The sequence below is a fragment of the Quercus robur genome, chromosome 3 (assembly GCF_932294415.1).
Source record: "Quercus robur chromosome 3, dhQueRobu3.1, whole genome shotgun sequence".
NCBI lineage: Eukaryota > Viridiplantae > Streptophyta > Magnoliopsida > Fagales > Fagaceae > Quercus > Quercus robur.
The window spans coordinates 55458117-55474887 of record NC_065536.1 but is presented as its reverse complement, the minus strand read 5'-3'; the positions used below and the strand labels follow the sequence as shown (position 1 = coordinate 55474887).

The window sequence follows — 16771 nt, the reverse complement described above, 5'->3', positions numbered from 1 at the left end:
AAATTACATTTTTTTTTTAATCCACAAAATCTTACTATTTAGCTTCAAATATCAAATTCAATCCCACAACTACCTTTGCACCAAACAAACTAAAAATAGATGATCAAAGCTGCAAAGGGTAGTTATAATATTTAGTTTTTTTTAGAAAGATATTAATCTTTTTCGGAGCACTAAGAGCTTTGATATTTTTATCAATATTACTTAACCAATCACACCACTTAAACATGAATAGTTTACTTTTTTATCTTTTTATTTTATTTTATTTTTTATTTTAAGTCACTATCTCATATTGAGATAGTAGTTTGTACTTTGTATGCATCAAGAGTTTGAAAATATATTTTTGCCACAATATAATTGACTTGAGTTTGTTGACATAAGTTTTAGATTGATTTTAACTTCAAGCTAAAACTTGGCTTGAGTTCATATCATGAAGATTAATAAATACCAGAGTAACATAAAAGGAAAATGACAGGGACACAAAAAAAATCCACAATTTTTTGCCACAACTTGCTATGTGGAGACTACGAATGGCAATTTTACCCTGCCCCGCTTGACCCACCCCTCCCCACTTTACCCCACGCGGGTTTTCCCCACCCCCGTAAAGGTGGTGGGGTAGGGATGGGACGAGATTTTAGCCCTACACCACGGAGCGGGGTGGGAATAGGTTTAGACTTTTTAGACGTAACCCGCTCCATCCCCACCCCGCCCCACATTGATAAGGGCTAAATTGTAAATTTTTCATACCCTAAAACTTTACTATTTAAATAAACATATCATCAACTTATTTTATTCTACATAACAAGGATTTTACTACCTCTTTATTTTTTTATTTATTTTTTCTTTCTTTCTCTAGCAAGGTTGAAAATAAGATACCAATTTTAACATTTTCTTTTGTCTTATTATAAAAAAATCGGCCCAACACTGTAGGGATAGGCCCAGCCTAATATCAAGTGTGCAAGGGTACAAAGATTGACGTTCGGGGGAATCCTATTGTGTCTGGGCCAAGTTAGACCCAATACTGACTAACAAGCCTGGGGGAGGCTACTGAGGGTACGATAAAATCCAAGTCAGTCCCTAAGTACTGTTAGTACCTTTGGGATGTTCGCTGCCAAACACTATTTGGCGTCTAGAACAAGTTTCAAAAGAATCCTCAAGAGGAATGATTTTTCTTTGTGATTCTAAGCAGAAGTGGGATTACGTGGGAAATGATGAAAAAGTAATCATTTGAACCCCCACTAAGGAGAGACTATAAAAGGGGAGGGAGGGCGAATAGTAAGGGGGTTCGAGGGAGGAAAAAAGGGAAAGAAAAAGAGAGGGAGAAGAAAAATCAAAGAGTAGATGAGAACTGGGCTTAGAATCACGAAAGTAAAAGAGTAGGCTATCAAGGCAACGTTTGAGGCAACAATCCATAGGAGTGCAAGGAAACCCACCAACAAGTAAATTGGGAGCCCAAGTCCCTTCTCCCTGAAAGCATCACTCTCGGGTTTAGGCACCACAAAATCTATATACTATTGAATCATTAATTTTGTATTATGAGATTTTTGTTTTTGATGTGATATTGTCTTGTTAAACACTTTAATAATATTATTCAATTTTTGCTAAAAATTAGTTTGATTTGATGGGATAAAGTTATTTGTAATTTCAAGTATATATTTATTAATGAAACATGTTTTATTAAAAACAATTGTAATAGTTGTGGGCAAATTAATAAGAAGTAGAGTTTTATAGGATGGGGCAAGGCTTTGCGGAGCCCCAAGAGGCGGGGATGAGGTAAGAAAATTTTCCCTGTCATGCGAGGCAAGGTGCAGGGACGGAACCAGGATTCAAACCTAAGAGGGGGCCAAAATTATTTGTTTGAAAATTTTCAAAAATTGGTATGTCAACACTAAAGGTTGGCAATGTTGCATCAATAGTACTATTTTCATTTTTTCTCTAAAAAATATTAAACATTGAAGTTGACTTTCCCATAATCTATGAATCAAATAAAAATCATATTAATTATATGGATTTATAATCAATAGTTTTGTAGTTCAACTAAAACTTCCTCATGTGTCCAATAAAAGTTCAAATCCCCACTCATTTTTGCTGTAACTATCTTTAAAAATGAGTGGTTCTAAACTTCAAGGTTCTTTGGTTGGATTGGGGTTGGACTTATTCTTTAATCTTTTCACATTAAATTCTAAAGAAAATCAATTTAGCTATTATTTTCAGATTATTATATACTTGATAATAATATCATTATAATGATATATTGGCAACTAAAGATTATAGTTTGTCTTTTTTAAATACTAATAATAGCAACATTTTTTATTAATTTAGCAAGAGCCATAAATGATATTTAAATAATATTTTTTTTTTGAGAGAAGATATTTTAATAATTTAGATGTGTCCTGAAGTAGCCACAGGCCCACAGCACATTAATTTATATTATTAATAACTTTGTTCTAACTAAAAAGGACTATTCCCCTAAAAAAAATATAATAAAAAATAAATAAATAAATAAATAACTGAAAAGGACTATAGGTATGGTGCACCCCTTTTATTGGATTTTCAGTAACCTGATGATATCATGGCTACTTATGATCATTCTCACTAATAGTTTTTGAAATAAAAGCTTCCACCTTTATCACTTAAAAATTAAGAAAGGCAGAGCAGCTGCACAGCCTCACAAGTCACACCAAAACGTAAAGAGATAGAGAGAGGAGGGATATCAAAGAGAAGAAAAGATCAGATCAAAGATTTGTTTCGTCAAGATTTGAGATTTGTTGTGTTGTTAGTATTTATTTTTTTATGTTTAGACTGGATTTGTGATTTGTTTGTTGGTATTTTTGATTTATCTAAGGGTTTTTCTTGCTATTTCAATTTGTGAATGGTTTTGTTGATTTGTCTAAAGGTTCTTTTGTTATCCGGTTTTATGAATTGTCCAAAGGATTGTCTCAAGACTTTTGTTTTTCTTGGGTAAATGGAATGCAGTAATGGTCAGGTAAGCTTTTTGTTTTGATTTCATGGGTCAATTTGAAAAGTATTTTGGGGGGGGGGGGGGGGGGAATGGCGGGGATGAGGTAAGACAAAACCATGCAGGGAGGGGGTGAAGACCCCATCCTTCGAACCCGCCCTGCCCATTGCCATCCCTAGTAGGGACGTTGTGAATAGTGGAGGTAAAATGGTGGGTCCATACTTCCACCACTCACAACTTACTATATGGCGAGTTGTAGCAAAATTTGTGGATTTTTTTTATCCCTAGCATTGCTCTAGCATAAGATGAGAACATATGGGTCATACTTGTTATTTATTAGTTAGAATTTATAGTGGTGAGATTTGAATGAAAATGATAGCTTAAGAAGCTTATTTGACTTACAATTTAAGTTGTGGTTGACCAATTGAATTCCATTAACTTTACATGCATTTTTAATTTTGAGTTGTTTTGCATTCATTAAATTGAAAATGAAAAAAAGAATTTTTTTTTTTTTTTCCAAAGGAATGTGTGTGTACTAGCATGTTTGTAACCTTTTTTTCTCTTTTCCTTTTTTGTTTTTGCTGAGAACAAGGCTTAGTGGACCAAGTGATGGTTCATTATGTGATTTGTGACTAAGAACTTGCATGTGATCTCTAACTCTAATGTCCATCACTTGTTTTGATAGGAAGTACTAAAGACGTTAATAATTATCTTATCACTAATGTTTGTCAATAATTGTTGTACATGGTAGACATTTCTACAAGGGAAATTAATTAATACATACATGGTCAATTGAACTTTTATTTAAATTTGGATACAATATGTCAGACGAACCCTTAATTCTTTTGTTGGCATATGTAGGTTGTAGCAATATTTGTATTGCTATTATTGTTGTCAAAATTTGTGAGATTTGTCAAAAATTAATTTGGAGAGAAACCTTATCTTTCCATCTATCTATAAAAAAAATAAAAAAATTATTTAAATTGCATTCCAAATGCTCCATAGTTAAATTTGTACTTTGTAGCAAGGATTAAAGCAACGAGCCAACGACTAATTCCTTATTGCTCCCCTACAAGCTAATGGGGGATGATGACTAACTCTCTATCAATTTGGAGTTTGGAACTTGGGACCTCAGGGTTAGGAGCTTGAACGCTAGGTGCACCGACAAGTGATGTAGAGCAGGCCTGCAGGCTAGGAACAATGGCAATGTCTAAAGTGCTAGTCGAAGAAGAAGGGTCACTTACATGGTTTCATGTCCATTGTACCATACAACAAATGTAGTAGGTGTGAGATATTACACTGTGTGAGATCAAGAGCCCTACCCACTACATTTGTTGTATGGTATGGTATAATGGACATGTAATATCTAAACCCTACTTAATTACCTTTACCTATTAAGAATTGGGTATTATTCAAATTATTTGGATCAGCTAAGGTTAGATATCTATTACCCAATGGGTATAGCCATCCTTAGTTGCAGGGGCGGAGCTAGGGGGGTTGAGGGCGGAGCTAGTCGGTCACTTAGCTTAAATGTTTAAACAAGTTCTTTAAGTCTTGGAAAAAAAAAAAAAAGTGACATGCTAAAAAGACTTTGTATATGGACCTTGTTGGGTGAGTAAGTGACCGACTCATAAGCACAGATATGGATACGGGTGCGACATGACAACATCACAAATTTTTTTTTTTTAGGGTAAATTGCAAATTACACTCCTGAAGTTTGGGGTGGATTGGATTTTACACCCCAAAGTTTCAGAAACTTGATTTTACACCCTGAAGTTTGATTCCGTTAGCAATTTGCCCCCCACGGTTAGTTTTTGCTGTTAAGTGACACATCACCATGCTAATGTGTTTTATTATTGCCAATTCAGCCTTAAAACTACGTTGTTTCAATGATGATCAAGCGAGGAGTTGACACAATCAAAACTACGTCGTTTTAGGCCTAAACTTAAAACAAAAATTTTTAGCCTGAAACGATGTAGTTTCATGTCAAACTCTAAAATCAAAAACAAAAACCATGGACCCCACAGTATGTCTACTTGAACACAGACCTCCCTGACCCAAACCCAAGCAGCGGCGGCAACAACATCTTCTCCAAATCTTGACCACCACTTGAAGCAACTGACAAAGCTAGAGGCGGTCTACATGATGTGGTGGTTGTGGAGATCGATGATGATGATGATAATAAAGTTTGAATTGTTGTTGATAGTGGTGGAAAACTTCTGATGATGATCAATGATGGTGATCGTTAACTTCATTTCGGTGGAAGTTACGATGACAGTTACAGGCGACGTATTTCAACGCGTTGAGTGTATCTTCTTCTCTGACAGCCAGGAACTCGCCGCAACTGTCTACCATGTGGCCTCCCATACCTACCGTGTGGTTCTTCAAGAATTTTCTGTATCTGGTCATCGCAGACGAGGTGGTGGGCATTCTCTGTATCTGGTCATCTTAGATGAAGTGGTGGGGTTGGTGGTGGGACTCACCAGTTTGCACTTACTACTAGCTGAGTTGGTAACCACTCTGTATCTGGTTATTGAAGACTGCCTTTAGCTTTGCCAGCTGCTTCAGGCAGTGGTCAAGATTTGGAGAAGATGTTGTTGCCACCGCCGCCTGGGTTTGGGTTAGGTTGGTTTGTGTTCAAGTAAACATAATGACATGTCGTGGGGTTCATGGTTTCTGATTTTGATTTTAGAGTTTGGCCTGAAACTACGTTGTTTTAGGCTAAAGGTTTGTGTTTAAAGTTTAGGCCTGATGTAGTTTAGATTGTCCAACTCTTCACTTGTTCATCATTGAAACGAAAAACTGAATTGGCAAGAATAAAACACATTAGCATGATGATGTGTCACTTAACAGCAAAAACTAACTGTATGGGGTAATTGCTAACGGAACCAAACTTCAAGGTGTAAAATCAAGTTTTTGAAACTTTGGGGTGTAAAATCCAATCAACTCCAAACTTCAAGGGTGTAATTTGCAATTTACCATTTTTTTTTTTTAAATAAGACACTATACTATGGGAAATGCATGTTTATCAAATAATTATTAAATATATTTTTATTTATATTTTTTCTATAAAAGATTTATTTTTTATTTTTTATCTAATGTTAAACATATATTAAATTAAAAATAATAATGGATAATAAAGTAAATCCATGACTATTAAAGGATGTTTTAAAATTAGAATACGAATAAAAAATAAAGATTTGTTTATTAATTTTCAAATCCACTATTACTATTCAGAGCATGAATGCTCTTGATTCCTTTTGTTTCCGTGTTCCGGCCATATCCTACAGTCTTTTTATAATAAAAAAATATCACGATTTGGAGACGCATGCAAAAGTGTCCAAAGCATGTCAAGTGTTCAACACTAGTACAACACACCAATTAGAGTGTTTGTACTTCCTAATTAACTGCTTTAATTAATTGTCAACTCTCATTTTTCTAAAATTAAAAAAAAAAAAAAAATCAAAACAGGAATCATGGAGCTTCATAACATTATTTGGTCCCCCTTAATAAAGAGAATTAAGTTCAATTCTCTCTTTCCCACTTATCGTAACCAAAAAAAAAAAAAAACTAGGATCACCAACCCCCGAATCTTAGGCACTGTTTTGGACAATGCATGCTGCATTCCAGTGACGAATAACATGCGCTAGTGAGTAGTGACTTACCATGGGTTGGCTACCTTATTTCTTTTTTAGACTTGTTTCACCTCAAAAGTTAGGTTCTTTTGAGATAAGGGTTTCTTTTTAGTAGATAGTGACCTGGTTATGTTGGGTGAGCTGTTTTAATTTATCTGATAAGGTTACTAAAACGACAACTTTATAGGTTTTAGGCATGCACCTTCTTAAAATATGAGATTAGGGCTTGAAAGAATTATCCAAACTCCAAACCCTATATTTTAATTTAACTTTTTTGTCCAACAGCTTCCACCAAACTGAATAATGCATGGGTCACCCTACTAAGCATGAAATTTATAATTGAGAAATCTACATAAATAAAGAAGAAGCAACTATGTGGTTAATTCACGTACCTTTCCTTAAAAAAAAAATTGGCTTTTGAGTAAAATTTATGGTGTATTTTTGTATCAAAACTTTGAAATATTACATTTTATCATCCTAAATTATATTTTCGATTACACTTTGCACCATAAACTTTTCGAGTGCACATTTTCCACTATAAACTATGATCTTTACTACACTTAATTTGCACCCCGACATCAAATTTGCTATTAATTTGGATGAAAAAATATAACATCATATGAAAAGACTTAATTGCCCATCTTCTCAATCCCTTAAAAAAATATGGAGTTTTTTTACTTTACAATGCTAAACTATTGTCAAGGTGCAAGGCGTAACAACAAATAATTGTCAAAGTGCAAGGCATAACAAGGGATATAATTTAGAGTACAAAATGTGCATTCGAAAAATTTAAAGTGCAAAGTGTAATATAGGGTATAGTTTAGGATAATAAAATGTAATTTTCCTTAAAACTTAGAACTCTATTTTCTCAATCTTGTGTGCATTTTTGTTTCTTATAAAAATGAATCTTTGTGGTTAAATATATACCATTAATAATTGTAAACTTAAAAGAAAACTAATCTGATGCCTCCCAACTGGGGATTATGTAGACATACACGTGTGGTCATATTCACATTCCCTTTTCAATGTTTACTTAAAGTTATGTTTTTAAAAATAGTCATGTTAATGGATGCCTTTACAATAATTATTAGTAAACCATAATAGAAAAGTTTTGACACCACTTTTATGAAAAATATAAAAAGTTGTCAATAATTTTATAATTTTTCCAATAAAATGTTTTTAAAAATAGCTCCTAAACCAATGCTCTTAGGTTATTGGTTAACATTTCCCTTTTTAAAACAATTGAATCATTGGAATAATAATAGGAGAGTTCTATGATCCACTCAAAAATGAAACGTGGCTAAAGCAGTGGAACTAAAGATCACCACGTATCGTTTTCTACCAATCATTTAATGGAGTAGTATTTTTATATGCCGATGGTAGAGATTCTGAGTTTTGAATATACTTATACACTAGTCACTAACTCGTATGATGCATGGGATAGTTAAATAAAAATTAAAAGTATTTATTTTACTTAAAGGTCTATGACTTGACTTAAAAAAAGGTATAACTTGAAAATGAATGAAGATAAGTAATTTTTTTGTTTAATATAATGGTTTAGAAAAAAAAAATCTTTAATATCATTGGTTTCACATAACACATCTCGGCGTGGGCTATTCTATAGTGATGACTTCACACAATACTCAACTACAATTAAATCTACTATCCCCCACCAATCTAATCTTTGTTATCTTGATAGTAGATCTACAAATTGCATTCTCATATCCTCCATAATTTAGAAGATAACTGAAGTAATGATTTTATGTAATGTATAAATTTTATTTTTTTACAATATATAAAATTATTAAAATAAAATCTAATGTTCTGGAAATTTTTTGAAATAGAATTTTAAATTTCTTAAAACTTAGTTAATAGAGTTTCTATTTTACCTAAAAGTGAACTATCACAATTAATAAATTAATAAGAATTTAACCATTTTTTGTAGAGAGAAGATAACCACAGGGCCAATTTATTTATTTATTTTTTATAGCATTGGATGTTGTAGTTAGATCACTACCATGTTTAATGCGTTAGTCCATTATGATAGTTCCAAATAATATCCTAATTCCTATCTATATGAGTTTTCTTTTTAACGATGCCATAAATTATGGAGTTTAATAGAAGTCATTTAAGATCCAATGAATCCAATAATTTTTAAAAATATATATATATAATTTCAAAAATCTTTTAATTGTAAATTTTTTTTAATCATAAAATTGATTCTATCTAAACTCTAAACAAAGGTATTCGAAATGATTACATCATTGATACCATATCATGATGGTTGCAAATAGCAATATTATTATTCATGATTAATAGATGAAGAATGAAATTGTGAATTAACAATTTAACAATTCAAATACCAAGTTTAAACTACAACAACACATATACAAAAGACTACAAATATTGGAACATACTTCTTCTGCCATTTTCATTATTCAATCAAAACCAAAGTATCAAAGTTAATTTCAATTTAATTAAACCCAATTCATACATACACATGAACGTAAAGAATTCGAAAAATAAAAACAACAATCTCTAAAAGCCTCTACCTAATACAGTCACTAATTTTATTTTTTATTTTTCAAATTGTGTGTTCTTTAGTTCTTTGTCCAACCCATGGGTTCAACCTGACCCAACCTAATCCATGTGGGTTGAGTTGATTTGGGTTGGGCTAAACCCCTGTGATGGGTTGGGTTGGGTTTTTTTTTTTTTTTTTTTAACCACGGTGGGTTGAGTCGAAAAATCCCCTCAACTCAACCCATGCACACCCCTAAGTATAGTATATAATGTTCCAGAAAATGTTTTCTACTTTATTGGGCTTGTTTTGCATTGTCCACTACAAAATATTTTCATACACTTTTGTTTTCCCTAGTACCAAATACCAGAAAATGTAGATACCCTTTTTTGCCAAAACAAATTGAGCGTTGCCATAATAATAAGAAGAAGGAGAAGGAGAAATAATAATAAGAAGAAGGAGAAAGGAGAAGAAGAAAAAGCAAGGCTAACTAAATTTTGGAGAAAAAATCATTTGACTCTACTTACATACGTACTATAAACCACATCAACTAATTTAGTCACAATTAAGGCTCTTTCTTCTAATTATTTATAAATTTCTTATCAACTGAGTATATGCCAAATTTGGGATTCAATACATACCCATAAAACACATACTCAACTAATTAAATATTAATTTAGGGCATCAAATGTGGGTTTCAACTCATCAAATAAGAGATTTAGAGTTCGATCCCCTCCTACACTAAAAAACCAATTGTTGTCTTGGTTTGATGATAAAGAGCAATCATCAAAAACAGTTAAAACATCTCTAAAAAATAATTTGGGGGGCATCACACTAACACTATGTATCTCTAGTAAAAATGAGCACGGGGATACTAAAAATGACAATATTACACATTTTAAGTAGATTTAGTAAAATACATTTAGACGTAAATTTATTAGTTATTACTATTACAAATAGGACTGTCCAAGCAATCTGCAAAACCAACCCACCTGAACAAATTGATTAGACTCGAACCATCCACCACTCGATCTGACTACTCCTGCGGTGGGTCCTTTCTTTCCAAAATTGATTCCAGTGGGTCTTATCCCCAAAACCCAAGCCACCCGACTTGACCGTGATATAAATAGCTTAAAGGTTGTTTTTCATAACACAAACTCTTAGTTCTTCTACTATCATAATCTCCTTGCTCTTTGCCTATCTTTGCTCTTTGTTGATCTCTACACTTCATCGTCGATCTCTCAACTCTTCAACCGCTACTTTGCTAGCTCATCTCCGCCTCCATCTCTTCCATCTCTTAAGTTCGATCTGTCCATGTCATCTCTCAAGTTTGTTTATATGTGGAATTGCTGTTTATTGTTGTTTTTGGTACTTGGATTTGTGGATCTGTTCTTTGGGTTTGTAGATTTGCTATTTGGGTTTGTAGATCTGTTAATTTTGTTCAACAGGAATCAAACTTTAGTGTTTGATCTTTGTATTTTGGTTGAAATCAAAGCCATCCGCCATCCACTTGAGCCCGATTCAACTCGACCCATAGCTATTTGTAGTTAGCGGTGAATTTGGAACTTCTCCACTCAATCTGACCAAGTTGGTTACGGGTTGGGCATAAACCCGATCCGAACCGACCCTAGACAATCCTAATTACAATCATGATTTGTGGTAAAACATTTATGAGTGCAAAACTTATAACCATAAAATTTTCCTTGTGCAATGTAAGTTACAAAAAACAGTACTAGTAAGCAGCTTTACTTGAAGTTTACGGGAAGGCATTCAGCTCTATCCAAATTGTTGAAACATCGTGAAACAATACAACAATCTAGTTCTAACTTAGTATTTTAGCAGATGGTCGGTGCAGGCTGGAGTGGTACATGACTCTGTATCCTATGATATTCACAAGGGCCACCGGGGACTATTACAAACAGCTCTGAGTCACTCAAACCATTTCAGCTTGTATTGTAGTATCTTTGAGCAAACAAATTCCATTGTGCTACCAATTCAAGTAGCAAAAACGTGGGATAGAAAATCCTGGAAGCAGAGAACCTTCAAGTTGGCAACAGCCACACCCGGTGGAATGGATCGAATGAAAGAATTTAAAGCAAGGGAATAAAGTTAAATATGTTTAAGAAAATTTAAGTATTTATATAGGCTTAATCCCACTTTCTGTTGAGTTGTTCCCTGAAGTATGAGTGTAGGACTCAGGCTGAGAATTGTAAGTTCTAGATGGTCCAGATTGACTGATTTCTGCACTGCTGGAATTGAGAAACGGCGGATGTGTTGGCTGAGGAATTTCTTGATTATCAGATAACATTTTCACTACCGTTGACATTGATGGCCGCAGCTCCGCAGAGGCTTGTACACATAGTAGCCCAATTTGAAGTAATCGAGATGCCTCCTCTTCTTGGAACTGACCCTCTAAGGCTGGATCAACAGCTTCGCATACCCTACCTATTCCATAAAGGTTCCAGACCTTTAAAAAAGATAAGAAGTAAGAAGGTTTTGTTAGGGGAGGATTATTTGTCATTGAAGCCTAAATTAGCAGAAATGCCATAGGAAAAAAGATTACCATTTGTATGATGGAATGTGAATATTGAAAGAAGGTATTGTTCCTTTTTCCAGATACAACTTCAATTACCAGAGCACCAAAACTGTAAACGTCTGCTTTCTCTGTCAATATGCCGCGAATAACATACTCTGGGGCTATGTAACCTCTACAGATGCAAATATGATTAATGTCAAATAAGAGATGTATTTATAAGCAGAGATATTACATTGTATACTGCAAAGCTGTAAGAGTGGAATGTCAATCTGTGAACAGAACAAAAGGAAGAGGAATTGATACTTTACTAATATTGTCTTTTTCACTGTGGTAATACTTTCCAATAAACAAAAAGGACTTGAAAATAATACTAAAAATTTGATCCTGGAAAAACTAATGCTTTCTTAGTATGTACCTAACATATAATTATATAACACAATGAACAATTACCTGTTTATAACGAGAATATCAACTTTGGTTCTACCGTCCCCTGAATTAATACATTATATGAAACACTTCGTAACAATGGCACCGAGAGAGTAGTTAACTAACACAGATTGGAGGTGTTCATCTAAACATCCTTTAAAATGCACAGAGACAAGCATGGCATTGCCTGAATTGCATATATAATGTAATGATGAAATATCTGTTCATGTTACAAAAAGAAATAACTAGGAAAAACCTTGAAGGACCAAGACAAAAGAATTTTTCCCACATGAAGAGGACATTAAACACAGGAATGATAAATGCTATTCCGGACCAAGAAAGAAAACCAAAGATGGTCTTGCACTTACAGTGTGCCAGCAATGCCAGTGCTGATGTGTGTCTTATCTTCTGGAAATAATCTAGCAAGTCCAAAATCTGCAATCTTTGCCGTGAAGTCTTCTTCAAGCAGTATATTGCTTAATTTAATGTCTCTATGAATGATTCTCGTTTCTAATTCTTCGTGGAGATAGGCCAAGCCCTCAGCCGTACCCAATATGATCTTATACCTCACCTCCCATTTTAGCAGCTGTAACTTCCTTTTCGCTGAACCAAATGAGGAGACACTTGTAAGTACATAAATTAAATGAGAAAGGGTTTTATTCTTACATAAATAGTAATTCAAGATTAAATTACAACCAGAAAAGTAATCATGGAGGCTTTGATTTGGCACATATTCGTAAACAAGAAGGCTTTCAGGGCCTGCAATACTGCATCCCAACAACTTTACAAGATTTTTGTGATGGATGTCGCTGATCAAATTGACTTCATTGAAGAAATGATCCACCCATTGTCTGGTATTGAAGAAAAGCCTCTTAATGGCAACAACCTTTCCATCTGGCAAAACTCCCTATATTGACACAAAGAAATGTACCTAGTTAATTTCATTTGCAAAAATAAAAAGTCTCAAAAAAGTAGACCTAAAATTACCTTGTAAACAGAACCAGATCCTCCCTGACCCAGTTTCTTGGAATGGTGAAAGTAATTTGTGGCCTTTTCAAGAACTTCATACGAATAATTGAGTTTGGAGTTGTTCACAGTGGCCAACAAAGGGCCTAGTTGCTCTCTCTCTGAAACAAATGCCAGATCAAGTAAGCTATATATTAATTCCAGAGTCCAAACAAAGTCTTTCAAAATCTCATATATCAAAATAGGTACCTCCCCTCCTCTTTAGTACATTCTTCCTCACAATGAAGACAACCGTTGCAATAACCAGCAAAAGAGCCAAAGCAGATGATGTTGCAGCCAAAGTTATAGCTAACTTGCTTCCTAACATAGATTAACATGTTACTCCGTGAACCTCATTAATCAAAATAGAAGTCAAGCAATTAGCACACCAAATTATCTAATTAAGTAATCATTGATGTTGCTGAGATTTTTAGTGTATGAAGAATTTTTCACAAACACTTCTTTTAAAAAAGATGTTAATGTTAATTCTAATGAAGAATTAATATTCTATCAAATTTACAATTGGTGAATCTGACCCAAAATGGAAAATTTAGAATTCATTATTGTACTGAAACCAAAATGGACCAACAACAAAGCATCAAAATTTATCCTTTCATGGCATAAAATTAGACAATATGGGCTAATTCAAATCCCACTTTTTAGTCACTTTGTGCCGCAGTGGATATGGAATAGAATCTTACTTGAAATTTATAAACGACTAAAAAGGAAAGTAAACATTAAAATCCCATTTGATTCGATGAAGGAAAGACAGAACAAGAAATGAAAAAAATTCATTGGAACCAGACTCACCTTGATTACTGTTTCTAACAGGTTGAGTCGAATTGTAATAGAACTTTTCTGTTGAATACCTCAAATAACAACCAGTGTTCAAGACCCTTCCTTCTTCTTTTGGAGTACATGAACTAATGTTAGAAACCGCATTGGCCAAGCAGTACTCACAATCAGAACCATTCACAAATTCCCAACACTGAGCCAATCCATAAACCGTGACATTTTCTTTGGTCACAAACCCCACAGAAAACCCATCAAACTTAGGTGCTTCCACGCTTAGATTCATCACCAACTGATTAACATTAGCGCTAAAAACAGAACCATTCCCAACAAACTCTTGGGCTCCACACACGGTCTTGTCTTGCACACTCAAAGCCTCATTGAAGAAATAGTAATCATCGTACCTTAGATAACACCCATCATAGAAAAGCCTGCCACCACGAATGGCTCTTTGAAATGGTAAACACCTGAGGATCTGAGTCTTGCACCGAGCAAAGCAAAGATCACAGTCGTTTTTAGTTAGATCTTTCATACACTCACCAAAAGCATAAACTGTGGTATTACCAGTACCGTTCACTACAGCTGCGTATCTTTGTGCGGCGATCAAAGGGGTCACTGTGGTCATGGCTGCCAAGAAGTTGCTTATGTAGTTTTGGCGCTGTGGCATTGGGGAGGTTTTGTTGGTGCATATGAGAGCAGCCTCTGTGGCTCTTGGGTCGGAAAGACAAGGATTTACAAACAAACATAAGACTAGGATTAAGAGGAAGAGTGAATTAAACATTGAAGATGGATACAAAGATGTACAGACTAGAATGAAAGATCTTATAATCTTACATAGGTAGTTGGGATGCGACGTGCACAAAATGTAATTGACAATGGCACTACGAAGCTAATGCTGACGATGTTGCTGTGTTTTTTCATTGGGTTCTTCTAGGTGATAACAGAATTTTAAAACATTTTCCCAAAAAGTAAGATTTACATACAATATTTAGGTGATGTTTCTTAAGCTCCTATTTTAAAATTCTATCATGTGAATTTTTTTTTCATGAAATAAAAGTGTATTTTTTCAGTTAAATAGTCACATGGTTAGAACTTAAGATGAGAATCTAAAGAACAGCACTTAAGATATGTAATTAAATTTTGTTCTTCCCAAAAAGTCGTAATAAAATGAAATAATAATAAAAAAAATACCAAAATTCAAGGTAAGTTAAAATAAATATGTTATAAAAATTGTTAAATCTTGTTATATAGTCATCAGTGCATATAATCCTGCACCCTCATTGAAATCGTGTTTTTGAAAACACAATTTCAATAAGCTTGTACAAATTGTAATTATCGGTAAAATTATGAAATCATAATTATGTAATTAATTAAGAATAATGCTACAGATACAAACTATTTTACATCATTTCTACAAACTGCTAATGTGACAAATTCTTACTAGTTATATAGGTCCATCTCTAGCATTATTCATTAATTAAAATTATAATTTTAAAACACGATTTTAAAGGAATGTACACTAATTGTGTGCATAAATGTGTGGTAATCACTACTTTACAAAGAGATCCAGGTAAAGAGTGCCCTTATGATATTTATTAATGAACAATTTTAGGAAAGATTTTATACCACTTTTATGATAAAATAAAAAATTGTAAAAAAAAAAAATTCAATTGCATTTTTTCTTTTTTCATAAAAACTTTCTTAATTAAAATTATTCACTAATAAATGTTGTTAAAGCATCTATTAACTTTTTCTTTTATAAAAATACTATTATTGTGAAGTTTTATCGTGTTCTTAATCTTTTTTAAATGAAACTTATGTCTTGCACTTTACACGCTACAATTCAGACACGGTTCAAAGCGAGTCAAAAACAACAAATTAAAGACGTATCAATCTTTCTTAAAAGTTAAAATCAAAAGAGGTGGGTGTTTTTTATTTCAACGGTCAAATAAGAATGCAAAAGATGTGGTCTCCATCGTAAGGAACAAGTAAGCCACCATTAGTCATGGCGTAGTTTCTACGGAGACTGATACAAAAACAGAATGGTCACGATGAAGGAACTAAGGTGGGGGCTACCTTTAAAATGCGTTGAACAATTTTTAATTTAAGTGTGCATTTGGCATAAATTATTTTTGCCAATTTATTTTACTATTCAACTTATTTTAACTATTATTTATGGGTCTCATTGCACTGTTTAATACTATTTGTGGATCTCACAATATTATTTTAGTTAACTTTTAAAGTACTTTCAATAAAAAGTTTTCAATTTTAACAAAAAAGAATCAAATCCCAAACAGACCCTAATATTAGTACTACTTTTGTTAAAATAAATGAGAGACAAAGGAGACTGATACCGTTTCCAATTTAGCTAGCTCTCTCTTTACTGAACGCGTTATCAATTTTTTAGCTTTGAAAAATAAAATAAAATAAAAACAATGGGCACATTGTGCACAACGGTGCTCTCGACACATGATTCTTGTAAAAAAATTCTTGACACATGATATTTACTTTAAATAGTAGAATATATATTTTCATATACAAATACAGTCATAATAATGTCTTATTTATAATTGCCATTGTAAGGACGCGATTCGTAACGAACCGTAACAGTGTTGGGTTCGCACGTAAAAAGGCCTAAACAATATCATTTGTAGAGCGTGGGTTTGAAAGGCTAGGCCTCAGTCACCAGACGGTGGGTTTCTAGTGGAGTTCATACATGATTAAGTCATTTTCGCCTTAGGAGTTTTTCTCCTGGAGGCAGGCTGGGAGGCTCTGGTTTTTGGCCATTTTTCCCAGCCTTCTTCTTGGTGCACTAACCTACATTATATAGTCCTTCTTGGTCGATCTTAGCCCTCCACTTGTTGGTCTGGCAGGTGCTTACTTCTGTACCCATCCCATCAGCT

The 16771-nt window shown here is 33.7% G+C and overlaps 1 protein-coding gene and 1 long non-coding RNA gene across 9 annotated transcripts in view; one reads left to right on the top strand and one right to left on the bottom strand.

Annotated features, from left to right (window-relative positions):
• The window catches only part of LOC126718446 (uncharacterized), an 83364-nt gene extending 71408 nt beyond the window's left edge, over window positions 1-11956 (top strand). For both annotated transcript variants that reach the window (XR_007652927.1, XR_007652926.1), the window contains exon 2: window positions 11309-11956. This is a non-coding gene — a long non-coding RNA (uncharacterized LOC126718446). The remainder of the gene's footprint in view (window positions 1-11308) is intronic.
• Window positions 1-14784, bottom strand: part of LOC126718436 (cysteine-rich receptor-like protein kinase 3) — an 86699-nt gene extending 71915 nt beyond the window's left edge. Inside the window, exons 1-7 of one of the 7 annotated variants that reach the window (XM_050420633.1) lie at window positions 13887-14781; window positions 13287-13397; window positions 13059-13198; window positions 12768-12978; window positions 12440-12674; window positions 11673-11817; window positions 11309-11576 (exon numbers count right to left, since the gene is read on the bottom strand). In XM_050420633.1, the coding sequence (XP_050276590.1) occupies window positions 11309-11576; window positions 11673-11817; window positions 12440-12674; window positions 12768-12978; window positions 13059-13198; window positions 13287-13397; window positions 13887-14649 (1873 nt within the window). In that variant the 5' untranslated portion in view covers window positions 14650-14781. Of the gene's footprint in view, window positions 1-11308; window positions 11577-11672; window positions 11818-12435; window positions 12675-12767; window positions 12979-13058; window positions 13199-13286; window positions 13398-13886 lie in introns of those variants that run through there. The other 6 variants (XM_050420634.1, XM_050420632.1, XM_050420636.1 and 3 more) reach the window with 6 other exon arrangements.
• Between the last annotated feature and the right edge of the window lie 1987 nt (window positions 14785-16771).